Below are 21,758 nucleotides of genomic sequence, written 5' to 3'. Positions count from 1 at the left end.
ATGCACTCTGTTGCATTACTATTCTCACACATTTCCAAATAACAGGCTGTACTGGGAAAGGTTTGTCTTTAATTTCTACAAATAAAATGCAAGTGGAAAGGAAAAGCAAACAATTGAATTACATGGTAGACTTGTGACTGTTTTTTGCATTTCTTGGAAATGTATTTCTAACTAACAGCTAAAACAAAGGTTCTTTAGGGGTAAATTATGAGAGATGTTTAGTAAATGTGTTCTTAGCAAAACTGCATGTTTGTCATCATGTAGTGAACAAAAATGGTCTGAATCCACCAATAAAAAAAAATGTAAAATTTAAAAAAAAAAAAAGATGTGATTACAATTAGACTTTGCTTTGGGCTGTAACCTTGGACCGATGTATTTTGCTGGTCTTTTAAACAGTGCTACAATACAGATGAAAACAAGCAGAGCAAGTGTCAGTTCAGGACACAGAGACAAAAAAAAAAAAAATCCCTCAAACTGAATCTCCTTTCTGCTTTCAATCAAGATGCAACATGAGAATACATTCTCCATGTCAAAAAAGACACAGACCACACCTGACTAAACCTGCAGGTCGGTATAGGAGAAGAAACTCAAACGTCCTTCCCACTCCAGCCAAGATTATGTCAGTCCATGACACAATTAACAGTTTATTTCTTCTCTTTTTTATCATCTTTCTTCGCTGCTGCATCACCCTTCTCTTTCTCATCCCTCTTCTCCTTCTTGCCATCATCCTTCTCCTGCCCCTCTTTCTTCTCTGCATCTCGATTGGCGATTTTGTTGTTGATAAGATTGTGGAGGGCCACCACAGAGCGTATGAGTGAGGCCAGGTAGACCACAAGCATCTGGTCATTGGTCTTGAGGTAGAAGGCCTTGATGAACTCTTGCAGGTTCACGTCAGGCAGCAGGTTGAACACGTCCTGCAGCTGGTAAATAATCTGATGGTTGACGGGCAGCTTGCCCGTCGCGACTTTCTCTAGGTAGTTCTTGATGTCTAGCAGTTTGGAGTTGAGGCCCTTCAGACCATGCACCTGATTGGTGATGCGCTGAGACAGCGTGCCTACAGTTGTGTCTTTGATGTCCCTGTAAAGCACAACAGGATTCAATGAACTGCACTTAAGGGGCTGAAATGTTACGATTAAGCAATAAATTAGCAAGCATGTCGGGGCTTAAAACATGTCTCACCGTAACAAATGTTCAACGCCAACTTCTTCTGCCTCCTCAGCCCCAATTTCACTAGTAACATGCTCAAATGTTTTAGAGGTGGGAGTGCCATCCTGCAGCAAGAATTATAACATTTCAGAGCTCAGGAATTGCAATTGCATTTCTGCATGGGGAATTCACTGATTATACAAAGGAAACACAGCTAGATTTGGCCTGGTTCTCGTCTTAACTAACATTCACAGCACCTCACTTACTAAAATCCCTACATGTGCCACACTAAACTGAGGGAAGAACTTACATCATGCACCTCCTCCACAGAGATGTAGGCTTCAGTTGGCAGTCCCAAGTCTTTAGGTTTCACATCAATAATGACTAAAACCTGTCAAAAGAGGTATAGTCTCTAAACCTAGGTAAAAACATGTTTGTATGGTATGCATTATATAGTTTATATCTCAGTTCAATATCAGAGAACATGTCTGTTACATACTGAGTTTGCACAATACTGCTTCATAAGTTCATTGATGGCAATATCATTCTTGTGCAGTTTTGGGCCAGTGTGATACCAGCCAACTATTCTTTCTCTGGCTGAAACACAACACAGTTTATACTCCACCAGTATGAGTAATTGTCATGTGAAAAGAAAAAAAAAGGCTTAGTATTGAAAAGGATTTATTGTATAAATGGCTCACCATTTACTTTTTTGAACATTCCATACATATTCTCCAAGTAGTCATGATCCAGGAACCACACAGAATCATCCTTATCATCTTCATCAAAAGGAACTGTCAAAAACGGCAAAATCTCTCTTATTTGTCTTTAAATAAAGATGATTATGACACAGACAGACACAGAGACACACAGACACCTTGCCTGCAAAGCTGTTGGACACATCAAGAACTTTCTTCTGCCAAGAGCCAAGTAGTACGCCCACAACTCGTTTCTGGCTTCCAACTTTTCCAATTCTACAAGTAAGAAATTAATATATGAATAAACCCTGACACTTATCAGTGTAAAACAGAGCCAAACGTTCGTGTGCATAAATTTTAGCCCGCTGAGGTAAAAGCAAATACTGATGATATGAGGCAGCTGAATTAAGGCTGTACGTGCTTGTAGTCAGACATAGTCGTGATAAACACTGTTCGCTAACTAGCTAGCTAGAGCAACTCCTCAGTCTATAATTCCTCAATATACAACTGCTTACTTACAAACATTTGGTTTGTCGCACACTAATTTAAACTTCAATCAAAACTGAAATAATAATTGATGGATTAAAATTTTAAACTGCAGCAAGCTGGCTGTGATTGTATTAGCTCGGCTAGGTTAGCCACCTAGCTAACTAGCTAACAGTGAGTTAACAAAATTTGACTGAAAATCAGTCAGACAGTGGAAATGTACCTGTTAAAATGGTCAACAACACTCAGCAGCACCAGGGGATGGACGACAACCTTTTCTACGGCCAAGTCCGGCATTCTGCCCGATGTAATTTATAGCGATTGTAAAAAAAAAAAACAAGAGAGTTTCTTAACGTATAGGTGTTACGCCGATTTGAGGAGTACGCCAACGCTTGTTCCGCTTCCTTTTCTTCGACTGGTAGTAGTTGTCAGAACACAGTACATCGCCACCTACCGCTGCGGAGGGTACACGACAGTCAAAACAAAAGTATGTTTAAGACAGTAGGGAGAAGTCCTGAAAGCATCATACGGCCCTGTCAGTTTTTCAGTTCCAGTTGCTACTGCGCAGGAGTCTTTTTACATTTAATGTTTAATTTTACACTGTTTCAAAATGTTACAACTAGAGTTAAGGCATACACCAGTAGTTCAATACCTGTCTAATCATTGCCATGTCCCGACTGCATGGACTGTCAGGAGTGTACACGTCTTATATCTACCATCTATTACTGAAAAATAACTGCACAGTAAGTGTTACAATGCATAATTATTATGCATACATTTCAAATATATTAAATAATCCATTATGAATTGATTAATTAAATTTATTTACATTTTAAATTTAATTTAATAAAAATGTAATTAATTAATTATAAAGCTGATTATCAGCTGGTAAACAAAATAACAATAAAAATTGATTGTGCTCAAGGGCAAGGCAGTAAATAGCAACTAATTCTGTCTTTTAAGTTTTTGTTTCTTTCTTTCTTAGAGATATTCAAAACTGTAGTGAAGCACTTTGCTTGCACAGTTGATGACGGACCTCTGTTTGAAATGTCCTGCTTCTCTATATACAATTGTAACTATTGCAACAGCTGACTTGAGCACTTGTTTGATAACTTACAGCTAAATTGATTTAAATGGTGTGAAATGTGTAACTAATTTTGGGTTTCTGTGGAACCACAGTATGTATCATTATCCTAGATCTGGAGATTTTTGTGTGGGTGGGACAAGTCATTTTCACTGAAGGTAAAAATGAATAACACAACGACTGAAACACTGACCTTTATTTTGCCGAGAACAACAGTGAGAGGTCTAGTTGCATTTCTAAGAAAAGTGTTTTTTTCTAATAAATGCTCTATTAGGAAGTACTATTAGGAAGTGAACATTGTGTATGTGAGTGTATGTGTGTGTGTGTCTGTGGGTGTATGAGAGAGAGAGAGAGAGAGAGAGAGAGAGAGAGAGAGAGAGAGAGAGAGAGAGAGAGAGAGAGAGAGAGAGAGAGAGAGAGAGAGAGAGAGAGAGAGAGAGAGAGAGAGAAACAGAGCGAGACCACAGACACAAAATATATGCCAACATGACATAGTCTAAATAGAGTCATATCTTTGTTAAAGGAATGTAAACAATTTATGTGCTGACACTTCCACTTTTCTAAAACTTTAAAATATTTATTTGTGTTAACTTCATTGTCATCCTAAAGCTCAGAGCTGAATGAAGCATTGTACTTCCTACGAACATCATTGCATGCTTGATAAGAAGTCACCAAAAACCTAATGACAGCACATTACAATGGGTCACTCAGTACACCAGAGTTTACTCATTCTGTTTACTCTGAAACACTGAAATACAGTTGACAATAGCAAACCGGTCGTACGAGCCGTTCTATGCTATCCCAGAGCACTGAACTCTTTAGAAATACATCATGCAGTAATATAATCTAGTGACAAGATTTCATCAGTGGTGACAGGTATTCATGCATGTATGTCAATCTACAATTGTGCTATTTTTATACTGTTACTTATAGAGTGTATGCAGGGTCATTTGGGATGATAGGATGTTTCTTTGGAACAGAATCCTGGATGCATTATAAATTGTCATTGTATCTGCACCTGAAATGTCTTAGTAGACCCATTATATTGTTTCGCAAGGCTTGACTGTAGGCCAGAGCTGTGGAGCACAAAGATAAAGGAATGACAAATACTACACAAGCAAGATAAGGATGTTGTGTAAAAGGCCCTCGGGATCTTGAACATCTCTATTTTAACATTTTTCAAATAATCTTTGTGTGCACGACTGTGTGCTGTTATCAGAGTTAAGTGGTAACAGTGTTCTTCAGTACTACACTGTACCTTCCACTTCACATTTGTTATTTGTATGAGTGGGAATACTGCACTAAACACTCTTGCTAAAAAACGCTACATTAAAGTTGTGTGAGGAATATTCAGGGATCGATGTTAATGTGAATATTGTGACTGTCTTCTGTGAGTGGTGCATTTTCAAAATCCTTCCTCACAACTAATATATAGAATACATAACTATATATTTAATTATATTCTTAGCATGTATATTAAAATAACAAAAAAGAAAGAATTGTATCATGGTAAACAATTGTCTCACTGAGTTATCTATCAAATACTTATGCAATACCACTTGCAGCCTGCAGTGAAGAAATCTGGCAAAGTTGTGACTAAACTGCCAGGGCACCAAACAATGTTTCAACTGTCATAGTGATGAACTATGTGCTTCTGTGTTCCTCACACACTCACTCTCACTCTCACTCTCACTCTCACTCACTCACTCTCTCTCTCTCTCTCTCTCTCTCTCACACACACACACACACACACACACACACACACACACAGAAGAGAGCGAGAGAGAGAGAGATAGAGAGAGAGAGAGAGAGAGAGAGAGAGAGAGAGAGAGAGAGAGAGAGAGGAGGAAGAGAGTTGCTCAGGGAAAGTTTGCTTGCTATTACAACAAATGTATCAGTAAATACATAAACCCAAGATGCAGTACATTCACAGCCCAAACCTTTCTTGCTTTAGTCAGTAACATCGTAAATTATTTGAGCGGACAATGATCTTCAAAGGACTCCTATTTCGTCTTGTTTGCCACGTAAATCATGTGACTGGTGTGTGTGTGTGTGCGTGTGTGTGTGTGCGCCTGCGTAAAGTGGGAGTGGCGGCCGGAGAGCAGCTCCAGGGCGCACAGCGCGCACTAAGCACGGACACTTCCCAACATGAGGAGCGTTTCAGGAGCCAGTAAGGACCCGCATTTCTGCTCTTCACTCGCGTTTCTCGTCTGTGTGTACTGAATAAAGAGCCAGTTTTCTCTCCAGCTCAGAGAGGCAGTGAGATGCCCTCTGATTTAATTTCGCTTTTCAGCACGGATATCGACATCAGTTCCCCCAAGTCTGTTTACTCCAAAGGTAACGCGACTTTCTCTTCACTTTACCTTCACCCCGACATACTCCCCTCAGCTTTCAGGTCACTAGTCTCCGCGTGTTCAGTCGTAGTTTTATTGTTCTGCTAGTTGGGCTGTTATGTCACATATCAATTAATGGTTAGCTAGCTGTATTTACTGCACGATAAATGACGCAGGTGGCCGCTGAGTACATTCTTATTCGTTATAAAGGGGATATGTATGTTGGAAGGAGCTCCTGTCATTCTTGGGCAGGTCGTTCCTACTTTATGCGTCGCGTGGCTCGATTTCTTTGAGAACCCGTGGAGGGGGCGGGGCATCGCCGAGGGGCGGGACCTTGTTTGTAGCTAGTCAACAAAACCAGCTTTTTCTGCCCCTGGCCTCTGTTTGTTTGCTTGCTTGACGGGCCTAACAGCTTTTTGTAACTTTCTGATTTTAGTCGCAGTGTATAGGAGTTAAGTCTACCCCAGTTCTGCAAAGAAGCTCTTACAGTGTGTTAAACAGTAAAAGAGATAGACCAAAGGCTTTGACAAATGCATGTTATGCTGGAGACGTTGCACTGCTTTGAATGCTGGACTGACTGGCTTCTAAGCCTGTCCAATAAAATGAATGTTTATGAGTCAAACATCCAGTACTGTCCTCTGATATAAGTTCATACGCTATTTACAAGACATGCTGCTTAATCACAAAATTAGAGGTGGGCACTAAAAGATCCTGTCTTTCTTTTTGAATGGTTGTTTTGTAAGAGTCAGCATTACATTTTGTGACCTTGCTTTTATTATTCTGTCCAAGTGCCGCTGTCTCTTTATTCATGAAAGCTCAGTGTACACTTGGCTGAAAATGATGTGCTGTAGTTTACCTGACCCTGGGAGAAGATATCCTGGACATCATATACGGTATAGTGTGGCATAGGTCATTTTAAATTCAGTAAATGCCTAGTAGAATTCATGAGGACAGGGAAGTTCCCTGATATTTAAACCATGTCATAATAGAACCATATTACTGAAATATTCTCAAATGTGTAAAGACTCTGGTCTAAAGACTGCCATTTCCTTCAGTGATTCTGCAACAGTTTCCATAATCTTGGATTTGTTTGTTAGATTTTCATGTTAAATACCACAACAGAGGATTTCTAAACAATCTTTCTCATAAAGTCACAGAGCACAGTTAATCATGTAGTATCCCCTGCAGCTCATTTAGGCCAGTACTTTTCCATGATTCATTTTCAATTTCCTGTGCATTAGATGTTCTTCACCCAGTTTATATAGACTTCTGTCACAAGTTTTAGCATAAGATTGCGATCTTACTTTTCATTTAGTTCTTTTGTTTTTATAAAATGTTCTGTATAAGCTTGCAGCCTTCGTTTACCTTTGAACTGTATCTGTGTGGGACTGAATCTTGGGTCACTGTCTTGATGTAGCATAGTGGTACTCAGATTACATAAGGATTAATCTTGTTGGTAATCCTAGGTCTGTTAGCTGGCTGCCTGCTCCTGTTATCGTTGATGTTATTACTGGGTATTTCAAGCATGGCTTAGATTAAGCCTGACATTAAGCTGAGAGGCGCCCACGTTCAGTTTCCTTCTAGCTTCTGTGGATGTGCTTCACATGTTGAAGTAGATGTAGGTGTGACAGGTTGAGGTGTGGCTCTCTTCCCCCCAGCCTATTGGCTGTTGGAGCAGTGGCCTGTGAATATGCCTCTCTTTTCACAGTTTACCATGCATTCCCTGGCAGAGAGCTCTCAAGCTGCACCAAGGAACAAACAAACAAACACTCACTGTGTATCTCCTGCGTGCGTATTTTAGAAGTTGGTGCAGGAGGCCAGAATGAGCCCTGGGGTTAACAAGCCTCTCATTATTTGGCACGTCAAAATCTAAAGTAAAGCAAAATACAACTTTTACGTTAGGCGTTATTGACATCATTGCCCTAGGACTAGACTTGTTTCCAAGCAATAATTTAATGTGGAGAAAACTGTTTGGACTACTATGGTTAATTTCACCTCTTCTTGCTTCTCCAAACCCTTTTGTTTATGTTTTGGGTCTGGGGCAGTATGAATAAACTGTTTTGTACAGCAGAGTTTATGCTGCATGCACAGACTTGGCCAGAAGACCTAATTTCACCATTGGGCAGTTCAAGTGAACTGTAGACTTTACCATTGCTTTCTGGCAAGAATATTTTGATCTATTCCATAGATCAAGGCAGACAAATGTGAATTTTTAGCTTGTTATCCAGGTAAGAGCTATTCCTTGTAGGAGGAAGTCTCCTTGGCAAGCTTAGTGAGGCAGCAGCAATTCACTAGAAAGCTGGATAAACAAGGCACAGAGCGTTAACCTACATTGCTTGGTCAACATCTTTAACATCTTTATTTTACAGGTCTTGGTTGTGTCATTTAGTGATGAGACTAGGATATAATTTGTTCGGATATAATTTGAACAGTTCCTCATAGTAACTCGATGTACGCCAGGTCACTCAGCACATAAAGGGACCTTCTGTTTGGATGTGGCCTTGGTCCTTCTGCACCTCTTATTCAGATACTTTAGCAGAACTTGGCATTGGCATCCACTTATAATGCGTTTCCCCATACAGGTGCTGCAATGTGAGAATATGCACGAGAAGACCTGTTCTTATTTTGAAAAAAGATGATCAGGTCTTAGAAAAACGTGGTGGTCTACATAAATAAGTGTACAGATATTTAACTGAACACTACAGAGCCTATGAAACAAACTGTGCCATATGGGTTTTAAGAGACTAAACTAGCCCTTATTGATTAGGTATGATAAGTCCTACACTGAGATTAGTTTTCAATACCTATAATACATTTTAAAAGGAAATCTAGTTACTATCCCCTTATCCTCCCAACCTAAAGTCCTGTGTCAGTACTGCATGTTTCTTTATTGAAGTGTCACGAGGCTGCTCTGACTTACATTCTTTGCACTGACGTCTGGAAAAAAAGCAGCTTCAAATCAGAAACAAACAGAATCTGACTTGGTTTCCTCCCAGCTGAGCCTCTGTTGCTTTTGGATCATGTTCTGTAATGTGAAATCCCATGAAGCGCCATATCCTGCCTCAAACTGGCGGGCTCGTGCCAGTTTAGGGGACAGAGTATGTTCAGGTCTTCAGGCCTTCTTTTGTGTTGTATAACTTTTAAGTCCTGCAATATGACTACGTCTCTCAGTGGTTGGAATCAATACGTGGTTATACGGTAGTCTGTAGAAATTAATTATATTTTCAGCATGAAACAATAGTCATCCTATTTGTAGGAAAGAAAAATTGTGTCCTGACTATTTGCACAATCATAATCCAGCGAATGTTACAACAAGCCCCAGAATATCTCCTTCTGAATGTGGGCATAGACAGTTTGGGCACCTAAATGGAACCACTGTCCAAAAAAGCTTGCTGTCCAAAACGTGGTTCAAAGCAACATGGGCTCCCCCTAAAGCAAACTTGGAGCCTCTGGTGTTAATTGGCTTTATCCTGCTTTCCTTCAGACTCTGCTATCCCAGTCACAGCCGAGCTGTACTCACTCCTGTTTTCCCAGGCAAGGGTTCGGTGTGCAGATCTCCGAGGACAGGGGTGCGCTAACGATGCCCGAGTGTCGTGTAACGGCCAGTGGAAACAGTAGCGATGCGAACATATGGTTGTGCGTTCCCAGCAGGATGGCAAAATGCCCTGGAATTGAAGCTTGTCTGTGTATTTTTAGTGGAACTTTGCTTGGCACGTGTGTCACAGGCAAGTGCTTTGCTTTAAAAGTGCATTGTCCAGACTAAGTGAAGGCACTGCAATATGGCATTCATTTCTTATTTTAGAAGTCTGGCTTCGTTTATTCCTTTATCATCTGTTGTAGGGTAAAATCAGATAGGGAAGGGGCTCTCTTATTTTGACATAGCTCTGCTGAATACACTGTTCAGCGTTAATGAAATATTATTGTGCCCCACTGAAAGTAGTAATTAAACCTGTCTCATCTTGAAACAGTTTAAATCCACTTTTGACCCATTTTCCCAAAGTACATCCTCACCTTAAATGTCCTCCCAAGACATGAAAAAAGTTCAGAGACAAAGGAATCTCTTTTTCTGTCAACCCTCTTAACCTTTGGGGGTTGTTGTGTACAATCCCACAGGCATCTAACCAGTCCGGTGAAATATACCAGGGAGAAATCGTTCTGATTTATGGAATTTCAGTTAAACAAGAGTAAGTACCTGGATTTAGTCTAGTCTAACAGTCTGTATAATTAAATGTAATGAAAGTATTCAGAGGTATGAATGTAATGAAATGTAATGAAGGTATAAATGTAATTAAGGTATTCAAAGCATACAGTAATAGGACAGGACTGGGAAAGGCAACATGCAGTAGGCATGCAAACAGCCTACACAGTCATGCAGCCTCAAGCAGGAATCAGAGTCAAGTTATGACTAGCATTTATTTGGGGACCTGAATGATTCACCTGGGTGAATCAATGTGAGACTTTCACTTTCCGGAAACGTTTTTAGTTCAACACTGGGCATTAATGTTAGGCTTTTGTTTTTAAGGACAGACAGCTTCTCATGTTTAGTAATGTATGATGTTTTCCTGGTAGATTTTCCCCCCTCCAGGTCACATTTGCAGATACATAGCTTGATCATGCCCGCTCCCTCTGTGATGGTCTTTCCTTTGAACCTATGACTAACAGAGGTGCTCCCCCAATTGAAAGGGATTTCCTTTGACATGGGGGACTTGTGATCTCAGACGAAGGTAGTTTAATATCTGACATTAACAAATGTGCTGAGAGAATGGCCCTTTAACAATCATCATTCTTACAGTGTCATCCACGCTTAGAAGTTGGAACACAGTATAAACACTATGTAGTCATCACTGAACCCGTTTCACCTCCTCCTAGCTGGGTCAGGCAACACGATAGTCGCTTTGTCTCAGCCTGCAGTGCAGTTGTGTGGGCCTAGTGACTGTGAATGTACATTGGTGTGAGCATTGGGTTGCCTAGTCCAGATGACTTTCACTTTAAAACTCTGGGGTGGTTAATGGTTAATACTAGAGTAGCTGTTACCTCTTGGCATATTTGCTACGCACTCACGCTCACCGTATGCTGCATGAGTGGGTAAACCCTCAGCACCTGGCAACTATCAGACCAAACCATGCACATAAAGCAGGGGAGGACAGTAAGAAAAGACTGGGTTGTGTTAAAGTAGCAAGGCTTAGCAACGTCAAGCTATTTTAAAAGATCGTTTTCTGGTTTTGTAACATGCTTTCAATACCTGTAATACAGTCCTGGGCTGGCCTTTATTAAGATAAGTAGGGCTTGTTTTGGGAACAGTGAATAGACTTAACTTCAAAGTTCATGTAAACTGATCATGTCTATGAAGGCAAAGCATGTAAGAAGTGCACTTTTCAGGTTTGGATGTCTTGTACCCACACTGTCATTGTTATTGTTATTGTCATTGTTTATTAATCTTCTCTGGCATGGCCTGAAAGTAGTGTTTGATTTGTAATGACGATGTTGCTGTCTGTATTATGTTTCCATGTTTACGTTCAAAAAGGTTTACGGGTGATCATTCGTTGCAGGCAAGCTTTTTTCTCTCTTCTTTCAGGTTTTCGGATGATGTCTTGGCTTTTTAGATGCAGTTACTGTTGTTTTTTGTAGGTCCATCCTCTTCTACAGCAGTTTTATAACATTGTATGGAAGAGTTGAAGAGCACAGGAGTAATGATGCATCTAAAACATATTGTTTCTTGTCAGACACCATTTTAAAAGATTATCTGCTAATATGTCTGTTACCTAAGGGCCAGAAAAAAAGACATATTTAGGTCTCTGCAGTTCTTAAAAATTAAAATCATTAAGGCATTGAGAGATATAGTGACAATGGACAGCATTGGTACCAAATTAGTGTTGACTGCATTAATGCATCCTATCAGTAACCGTTATCAGAGTTTTAGTGCTGTCGTATTTCCTTCAATAGAAGGAATTCAATAGTGATAAATGATGGGTAGAATCACTTATGGCTGCACACATAGCTGGTATCACTAGTCTTACACTTGGTTCAGCTTGAGGAGAGAAATGAATCATTCACTTTCCACAGTGTGTTGGAACACTGCATTTGCCAATAGAATTTATTTTCCATGACAGTAAACACTTCTCATCTTTTCTGGTGTCTTTCTTTTTATACTTGACCTATAAGACAGCCAAGCTAGGAAGAACCATTGTAGTTAAAAATAAAACTTTCTAAAATGAAAAGCTTTCTTATCCTTTTGTTATTTTAGCTGCACTCTTAAAGCCTAGTTACAATTATTGTTGACATTATGACTGTTGTTCTCTGTTCTCTGATTTCTTCCATAGTTGCGGGTGTTCATCCATAGTTATGGGTGTTCTTCCATAAAAGTGTGGTGGGAAGTGTTGTAGGGCCGACATTGTCATGCCATGTGGCTGCTTCAGAAAGGACTGATTTGTTACCGTGGTGTGTGTGTATGTGTGTGTGTATGTGTGTGTGTATGTGTATGTGTGTAAAAAGCTGAGCTCTGATGTTTCACCTCTCCTGCCCCAGATGGAACCGTCCGTGCCGAGTCCCAGTTGTTAAATATTTAGGGAGTTAATCAAAGCGTCCAGGAGTTTGATCTCTGTTGGCTGTTGAAGAGCGCTCAGGTTACGGGCATCGTCTTTCTGCTTCGGCTGCAGCTGCTGCAGGCAGACGGGCCTAACCTTCCGCCGGGCTTCTTCCTTTCCTAATCCACCTCACTGGCTCGCCAGGACTGCTGCCGTATTGTTGTGTAGCGGCCAGTGTGCTGGTGCTTGAGAAGGACTTTACCAGTAACCATCTGGAGCCCATCACACTAAGAGTTTAAATCCCCTGTCTTCTTGGTTTTAATAGTAAATATCTGCATTAGAATAAGCATTGGCCAATGTTATAGTCAAGAAAAAAATTAATTAAAAAAAATAAATAATAATATATAAATATAAATCCATGAATACATATATAATATGTATTAATATAATCTAATAGTAGTTAAATGCTCCAAAAACTCTGAGCTTCTGCCTGTGCAACACTGTGAGTGTGTATCAGATCATATAATGATTGACAGTAGCATCTCCTTGGAAACGTAAACCTGGCCTTAGTGGTGGTGCTGAGTGACACAGGAGGCAGGATCGGTCTGGTTTAGCAGTATATTTGAGCCCTCTGACTCTGAACAAGAGCGTCCGATGCAGGAAAACAGAACATTATAAAATTTGTCAGTGGAAAAAAGAAAAAAAAAAAAAAAAAAAGAGTATCTAAAATGCTAGCTGGGTTAGCTAAGGCACCGTTTTAAGGTTTGCTCAGTCATAAAGAGGCTGACCATGTCCATGATGTATGTGTATATATCTTCAAGCTAAATAAAACGCAAATGCACAAAACAAATAAAACATTAATGCAAGCAAAGTGTTGTTTTGTACAGCCCTGTGTGCGCCCTGAACGTTTGTGTCCTCTTACACACCCATTTTTAGACTGTTATCTCATTAAAAGTGACACATGAGAGGAGGTACTTTCAGCTGTGGATCGAACACAGCCTGTGAAACATGTGGTCTGCCCGAACAGTGGGTACACGATGTAAACATTTGGCTCTGATTGGTCCTTTTGCAGACCTGACGTTAGTACTGTTAGACCTGCCCAAATCAAATCCAACAGGAGAAAATGGCAGAAAAAATAACTGAAGAAATCTCTCAGCAACATCAAAGACTAACATCATTCTTTGTTTACCAGGTCATTGTTAACTACTCGCCAAAGCTACAGATAATGGAAGATATTCATGAAAATTAGTAGACAGGGGTTTTAAGAGTTGTCTCAGCAGCCCACGGTGGCAGACCTTTTTAATGTCTCTGCAGTAATGCCTTGGTTCACCAATACAAAAAAAAAAAATTGGCTGGATGGTTATGTACTCCCAATTTCCTGTTAACATTCCTGTGCTATGAGTCACCTGCGATTGTGGTGATGGACAGACTCCCTGTCCCGAACTGGGGGAGTTGAGTGCAAATGTGAGCCGCATTCTTTTTGAATTAAGGACTTTATATTGGTTCCCCAGGCAGTAATATCCTGTTCACACAGAACTGCAGTGTCCCCATTGAGATTCGATACCCAGTGGCTATGATCAGTTGGCCATGCAGAGTGCATCTGTGGACTGACCAAAAATGATAATAAAACTTTTATGCAGTTGTTAATAACACAGTACATTGACAGAGGCATCCAAGGTTTGTTTTTTTAAGAGACAGGTGATCTACAACCTTATTTTAAGGATTCAGAGGGGTTTATCTATTATTATGTAAGAACTGGGTCAAATTGCTAAGACATCTATGTAGAGTCTCAAGTTAATCTTAGCAATCCGGGCTTTGGAAGGTGAGCCCTCTGACTTAGACGTAAGGGCTAGTCACTCACCTGTGAACTGACCCATTTGACATCTTCGTAAACTTGTGCTGGTGCGTTAGGTTCGTCTCCTGAAGTGTGTCTGAACAGCACACTATGTGACTCCTCAGTAAACCTTCCAAGTGATTGGTTGGGCAGGACTGTGCTGTTTTTCATGAACCATGGACAGTATTAATCAGTGATTGGTCTATGTTTAGTGCTGCATTTGGGCAGGGCTCTTAATAACGAATACATTACCCATGCACATCTCTAATTAATCAGCAGATGTTCTCAAGCCCTAATTAGATTACCTGTTGAATCCATTTATGTGATTAATGTTCTCAAGGTGCCACCTTATTTGAGGAGAGACTGAAGGACACAGTCGCCGCCAGTCTTCCACGCAGCCCGCTTTTTTCACGATATTTTCATTTAGCAGCAAGCTTGGCACACCAGATTTCATAATTATTGCTATTGTCCAGAAATTCTGAAACTTGAACTCATAAAAAAAGCTTAACATTACCGCCTAACAATTTGTGCAGAAGTATTCTGTCACCTAAGTTGCTTTTCTCTTTAAATTTTTAGCATGTTTTTGATCGCTTGATTTCCACATTCCAGTGGCTAAGTCAAAAAGCACTCAAACAAAAGCTGCCCTAATACTCTGAGGTCAGCTCCTGTAGTTCTGCGACCCCAACAGCTATTTTCATAACAACTCACCAAAAAGTTATAGATGGATGGCCGATTCCTTTCATTTGTGTCAGCGTGTGACCTAAAGGTGACATTTAATCGCGGTTTTCATTCACTGAGGGGCAAAGCCGCTTAAATGTTCTCAGGAGTGCAACGCTTTTATGCAACTTTTTATGCAGACCGATATTTTGAGTTATTTGTGCACACACAACAGACCCCCGTTGGGCCAACATGATGTTGTCACATTTTTAAGGCCATTTTGGCTCTAATGGGTCTCCCTTTTCCGACTCACATTGCCAATGGTTATTTAAAACTCAGCCGATTATGCTCTCTGCCAAATGTGCATTTGTGACCACATGCTTGTGAATGAGTGACTGTACAGTAGTCCTGTGATCTCTGAATCATCAAGTCTGCTTGGTATTCACAAGTGTCCAGAATGTCTTTATGTGTTTTTGTGTATGTCTGAGTTTCTGTGTGTGTGTTTGTGTGTGCGCGTGTGCGTGTGTGTGTGTTTGTTCAGTGGTGGGACTTGTGTAAATAGCTGGAATTCCACAGTGCTCTGAGGTCCCACTTTCATCTGAGCCACTCTCTGTCCCTGCCATGCTCCTCCTCTGTGTGAATCTCCTTGTAAACCCAGTGGACATGAATGCAGCTCAGGATACAGACACACTGACCCCACACAGCTCTGTATGCGACACTGGTTTGGTACATTAGGTAAAAACAAATTCAAAATGGTTTTAAAGATTTACATATTTATTTACTTACATGGAACTGTAAGCCTAATTCTAAGCACTTCTTTCAGAATACTTGCATTAGCTGACCAGAAGGAGCCACAGGTCACGCGTTTAATGCAGAGCCATTGAATGCAGGGATGTTCTCTTTGTTCTGATAGCCAGTGAATTTCATGACTTGCCCAAGGATCCTGTTTTTTTTTTTACATCTCTCCCTGTGCCTTCCATGACGATGCTTGTGATTCACTACCCATGTCAGTAGAGCGTGGAGTAAGTTACAAATAATAGAAAGCACAGAGAATGGAGTGAACATCCTCTCTGCTGCCACCCAGCTCATGTTGGCATATCGGACAAAAGCTCTTTGCTTACTTTACATTGCTCAATATGGTTGACACATTGTTTATTCAGGAGACAGTGACACTGGGCAATCCCACCAGGGCCTATTGATATGGAGTCCCTCCTGAGATGGCTATTTAAAAACCTATTCTGTTTTTCATGTGAAGAGGCTTTCTGCTTGCTGAATAGGTTTTATAAATTAAGTTTTTGGTTACCTCCCTATTGTGAAATCAATTGTAGTTAGTGATTTAATTATATGTTATATGACTTGGAGAATGTATTCTTTAATTAATTGAGCTTATTTCATCAGTGTTAATATACAAGTAATTTACTATTAATAACAATAATATGAATGAATTTCACTTCACTCAGGATGGAACCGGTTCACTTAGGAACCGGTTCACTTATTTCAAAAGTTTAAAAATCACAATTGATGCCGGTGTGCCTAATTCATGCGTTTGTGCGCCCTGCGGACCTGGGACAGGGCGGGAGAGAGATTGGCGCGGTCATTGCATCTGTCTTCGTAGTGTCAACTGAGCCAGTGAGGTACGGCTGTTGTAAGATGTCATTGTTGACTCTCTGACTTTGAAGACCGCTGCCAGCGCGCTGTGATCATGTGATTTGGGCGAGCAGACCACACATCCTTGAATAGGAAATGAAAGGTCACTGCCCTGTGTGTAGAGGTGTTCTGCGTTGTCCTGGCTATTTTATCAGGACTGTGGGCAGTGGTTTAAAGGAGGAACAAGTTATTCCCTAGGCTCTGAGAACTTTATTTCTGGCTGAGGATAGGGCACTGAAGGAAACCTCCTCATTAATAACTGGGTCTTATTCAGGAAACAACTGTGAGCACTTAAATGCTCTGCATTTTCAGCTGAAATCAGAATTTTTCTCATCTTTAAGTCTGTTGACATTCCAAGGCACCACTTTACTGATTCACACCCCGGAAAGGCTCTGAGTCCAGACAATCCTTTAGCTAAGCTTCCAATTTAACTGCGGCTGATCAGACTGTTGGCTGCTGTTTCTTGGTTTGGCTTACTCTTTCTGCGGTTTGGCAGTAAATGTCAATAATATCACTTCAGAAAAGCCACTCAATCAGAGTTCAAGTTGAACTTGAAATGACTCATGCTGCCAGACACTGATTTCTCACAGGTGAGTGCAGAATAGTTAAACCCACACCACTGACTGGAGCATCTGTTCACCTTCTCTAGGGTGTAAGTCTGCATCTCGAAAGAGATGCACTAAGAAAGTAAGCCAGCAACTAAAATGTATTTTTAACTGCAGTAATTTGCCAAATCAATTAAGAAATTTGAGGCATTTCAGCAGTGCTTCTGTGAATTCAGTTCATGCAGTGAACAAGTCTATTACACATGCCAACTCTTAAAAGTACAAATATTTATAGGCTAAATATTTGTGCCAAGTCCACTCAGGGAAGCTCTGTTATTTTTTTCGAGAATCAAAAATATGGGACATATCAGGTTCAACAATATTCTCCAGCTAATGTTGCTGTTGGCACACAAGAATCTCATATCAGTGCTCTCTAGTTCTTCTCTGTTTAGTTCTCCTCAAACTTTGCTTTCACATTGTAAAGAAATAAAGTCCCATTTTATTTTAATGCACTACATGCTCTGACCGAGTATGTGATGATGAAATAACACCAGTATGTCTGGCTGTAGAGGTAAAAAACTGCCAGAGCGTTTGTCTAAAAAAGGCTGAATAAGTGTGGTCGCGGACGGGCTCTAGGACGGCGGTAGCGCTGTTTCTCGCCTGGCCTCGCAAGGGCTTGCTTTTTAAACCTTTTTTTCATCCCCTTAACGAAAGCCTAGCAGGCTGAGATGGAGGCTGCCCTTTCTTCCTTGTTGCTATGGTGACCTCGGCTGCTCTTTCGTGGACACAGCCGTAAACGTTTGAGCGGTGCCATAAACGAGTCCTGGCTTGAGTCCCCACTGCCCTGTGAGCAGTGATCCCTCTCGCCCCAGTAAACCCTTAAAGGCCCTGCCTACATCAGAGGTGCTTTTTCTCTGCCCCTGTCCTGTGCAGCATTGCACTTTATAAATCCTCGGTTGTCGGCCACCGTTGCTGTACCGTTTTGTGTGTCAGTGGCTTGGCCTGATGATCCTATTCTTGTTTCCATTGACAGCTTTTTTTTTCTTAATGACACAAACCTGTCAAGCAAGTTACTGAAACCATAGGGGTCTGCTAACATGGTAAACACAAAAAACAAAAAAGAAGTGAGGGGCGGGGTTGAGGAAGCAGGGGGTGGACAGGACCTCGGAGAGAAAATTGTGCCACACCCCGGGTTCCAAGGTTAGTAAAAGTAAGCAGTAAGAATGTGCGTAGTTGAATGAAAATGTCCTGTCTGTTACGTGGTGGTTGTGTTTGTACCCAGCCCCCTTCAAGCTCAAAGTCTCAGCTGAACTGGAATTAAGGTTCTTTTGATATTTACTAGTTATCTGGTAAAGGAAAATTGTTTTTTAGAAAAGAGGGTTTTTTTTCTTTACTAGGGATATTTGAAAATAACTAGGCTAGGCTGATATCTTTTATTTCTGTACACAGAGGAACATGAAAGTGGTAAAAAAAAAAAAAAAATTTAATTAATTTAAAAAACTGGGCAAGGAAAGGAAAAATGTATAAAAGCAATGAAATCTCCCTCTTTGCTCCAGGAATGACACAATGTTTTTATCCTGCTTGGTGAAAGTACACTGCCCTGTGGCATAAACAGCAGCCTCTGTGTCTTGTTTGTGTGGGAGGAAACTCTGAAGCAGAATAGGACGTTTTTTTTTCCCGGCTCTCCTTAAAATGGGTGGAAACACTTCGAGACAGGCCAGGTACTGATTCGGTACAGCCGCAGTCAGAGAGCAGAGTGCATATTTTCTGTCTGTGTGGTTGGCAGCATGGTTGCTGCAAGGACCCCCGCTTTGGACACGTGTTCCTACGTGTGCTGCACCACTGGAGGGGACAGACGTGGGAAGAGGATCGGTGAACGGTGAACGGCATTTTAGTGGACACAGGCTGCTCTGATTGGACTGCAACTTGCCGAACATCTTACCGTGCCATCAGTTATTGGGGAAATTCTACAATAATAATAATAATATAATGTACTAATATATGTCATTAAGGTTATGCCAGTTAGTTAGCCTGATTGTAAGTAATGCCAAAAAATGAACTTGGAATTCATGCTACTGCAGAATCACCTTTCATAGGACTATAAATTCATAGGACCTGAAACTCCATCTACGCTTGCTTCAAGGTATGCAACAAGGGTAGTATGGCTTATTTACCAGTCATTGTCGATCACAACCTAGCTACTAATTTGTACCAGTTGAGTGTGTTTTTGGAAAACGCCAGTAGCCAGTAGCACCTTGGCTTGTAGTCACACCCCTGTTTCAAGAAGCCCAGAGACAGAGGCAGAACAAAGGAGCAGACTTGCAGAAGCTTTGCAGTTTCCTGAGAGCGCTGAAAAATAGGTCAGGTATATATGCATATATTACAGTAGATAGTACTTCCTGAGACTCCTGTTATATCTGTTAAAAATGAATTCTAGGCAATTCTGTGAAAGCATGGGCGGGGGGTGTCAATGAGAGTGCAGTTACTCAGTCTTGTGCTATTTTGACAAAGCAACAGGCAGATGATCACAAATCAGGGTGATGGTTTCATCAAGTGTCTTGTGACCATACTGACCTCTGTCACACATCCTTGGTGAAGCAAATATGTTTTCCAGTATTTGTGCAGTGTTATCATTAAAAATTAATTTTTAAAAAATCATTACAATTTTAATTAGATTCTTAGCATTGTCATAGAATAACCCAGCTGGGGAATGCTCTGTAAAGATGACACTGTTCATCTTACTGGAGTATATTTGTATACATCCAATATTGCTGGATTTATATTGTTGGATCATATTTACTAAAAAAGCAAATAGGATTTTGGTGCTGAATAAGATTTTTTGGAGCAGGAACATAACATTTCAGAACAGGAGCATGCATATTTTTATGGGATCCAGCTGTGAATAATTACATTTGGCAGTTGGTAGGAAATTAGGGGACTGTAGTATGTCCTGTGAGATCAGACAAAGTGATCTGAATGGTGAGTTGGCCATGGACACGATGCTGTTGTCATGACTTTTCAGGTCTCCGCAGAGGGCCCTGTTGGTCCAGACGGGCACATAAAGAGATGCTTTGTGCTCCCTGGCTTGCTCCAGCAAACACATCTTGAATGGTGTTCCCAGGAGCCTGCTTTACCCTGCAGGCTTGTCTGCCTGCATTTCAGACCATGTGAAAGGTGGTTTTATTTCCCGAATTTATGACACGGCGATGATCTAGCCGAAACGCCTTGTTGGAGCTTATTAGAGGCGTATTAGCATATTATGTTTTCTCAGGGGGTGATTTGCCATCGGTGATCGCAGGACCAGTTCTTCAACTAGAACAGATATGACAGACTATGACAGTCATATGTGGTTAAAAAAAACAAAACACACAACCAAAACAAACAAAGAAATAAACAAAAGCCCATAATGTTGAGAGATGTGTACTGACATTCCTGTTGGCCAAAAATAATCAGATGGATTAACTGAGGGCTTTAGGTAGCTTTCCCAGACACGAATCCACTGAAACCTCTAATTCGCTTATGAGGTCAGGTGTGGTTCTGCAATTTTTCACACCTGAAACACCTGTACAGTTTGTCATTCGTACTCACTGTAGTCAGTCTAAGATGTGTAATCTGGAAAGGCATGCTCATGCAGTTCACTATACTGGCATGCAAGACACCAAGCGCATAATGTAGACTGGTCTTGACACTGGGGACGCAAGCTTTACGAGTCTGAGTGTTCCTGCTCTGGTTTCACACTCTGTTTCATTCTTCTGAACCGTTGTACATTTGCATGCAGCTTCTGTCACCATGTTGTCCGAGGCAGTACTGGTGAATTTGTTGCTATTGTTGTCAAAGCCTTAACGTTTTCAGCAGCACATGTGCTCATCGTATCCTGTCCTGAATCAGTCCAGGTTGTGGCGCCTCGTCACACTCGGACCTCCTCCTACAGGTGTGTTTTGGTCTGCTTCCAAGGTGGAAAAAAGCTTTCATATAACCACCTTCAGACATGAGACATTTAGCCACCTTTAGTGGGTAGCTTCTACCAGTTTTCATTCAGTATTAGACACCTGAACAAAGTATCTCTTAATTAACATCAGATGTTTCCAGGTTAGGTATTCATCATTGTGTGCCATTAGGCAAAATGCAAGACATTTTGCAGTTGCGATATTTAACAATGTAATACCATTGCAATAATAGGCAGTGCTAACTAAGGCTGTTTCTGTGTAGGCTGCTTTTATAGGCATTCTGCATTTGCATACAACTCTCAAGTATTTATTTATTTTTTTTATTGTTTATTAAAGTTTTGGGCAGCGTTATGCCAGTGCAGTGTGGTCCAAGCCTAAGGCAGAGTGAGCGATTGGAAAGATTTGTTTAATGTTCCGATAACCATCAGTGGAATAGCTGGGCATGCTAGGCTAAGTATTGTGCCTCAGACAAGGACATCCTGAGATCAGCAGTGACATTGGACAGATTTATGGTTTTACTCATGTACCCAAGTATATAAAGCTATCCTTTCAAATGACAGCAGTCAGTGTGGTGCTCATGGGAGCCCAACATTGTGCCAGCTCTGTCAGCAGCCTACATTTTAGAGCAGTGTTCATCAGCATACTAAACATGGTTTGAGGGTGTTGTGCTCTTGATTGCCCAAAATAGCCTGCTGCCATCAGGGAGCAGGGCCCCAGTCCGGCTGCCATCAGGGAGCAGGGCCCCAGTCCCACAGCCATCAGGGGGCAGGGCCCCAGTCCCACAGCCATCAGGGGGCAGGGCCCAAGTCTGGCTGCCATCAGGGGGCAGGGCCCCAGTCTGGCTGCCATCAGGGAGC

At 41.1% G+C, this 21,758-nt stretch overlaps 2 protein-coding genes across 9 annotated transcripts in view; one reads left to right on the top strand and one right to left on the bottom strand.

The window, feature by feature from the left end:
• Window positions 1-52: 52 nt before the first annotated feature.
• psmd7 (proteasome 26S subunit, non-ATPase 7) lies at window positions 53-2,740 on the bottom strand. Its single transcript, XM_027012644.3, has 7 exons — window positions 2,554-2,740; window positions 2,029-2,120; window positions 1,848-1,940; window positions 1,646-1,743; window positions 1,457-1,537; window positions 1,180-1,271; window positions 53-1,077 (listed from the first exon to the last, which is right to left on the bottom strand). The coding sequence occupies exons 1-7, from the start codon at window positions 2,625-2,627 to the stop codon at window positions 645-647; spliced, it is 963 nt and encodes a 320-aa protein (XP_026868445.1). The 5' UTR covers window positions 2,628-2,740; the 3' UTR covers window positions 53-644.
• Window positions 2,741-5,519: 2,779 nt separating this feature from the next.
• nfat5b (nuclear factor of activated T cells 5b) overlaps window positions 5,520-21,758 on the top strand; it is a 35,330-nt gene continuing 19,091 nt past the window's right edge. For 2 of the 8 annotated variants that reach the window (XM_081709382.1, XM_027011235.3), the window contains exon 1: window positions 5,520-5,751. In XM_081709382.1, the coding sequence (XP_081565508.1) occupies window positions 5,679-5,751 (73 nt within the window). In that variant the 5' untranslated portion in view covers window positions 5,520-5,678. Of the gene's footprint in view, window positions 5,752-18,002; window positions 18,155-21,758 lie in introns of those variants that run through there. The other 6 variants (XM_081709387.1, XM_081709363.1, XM_081709391.1 and 3 more) reach the window with 4 other exon arrangements.

This window comes from Electrophorus electricus, chromosome 3 (genome assembly GCF_041902795.1).
Source record: "Electrophorus electricus isolate QZ-2024a chromosome 3, ASM4190279v1, whole genome shotgun sequence".
Lineage (NCBI taxonomy): Eukaryota > Metazoa > Chordata > Actinopteri > Gymnotiformes > Gymnotidae > Electrophorus > Electrophorus electricus.
Note: the sequence above shows the minus strand (reverse complement) of the source record. Positions and strands in the feature narration are given on the sequence as shown.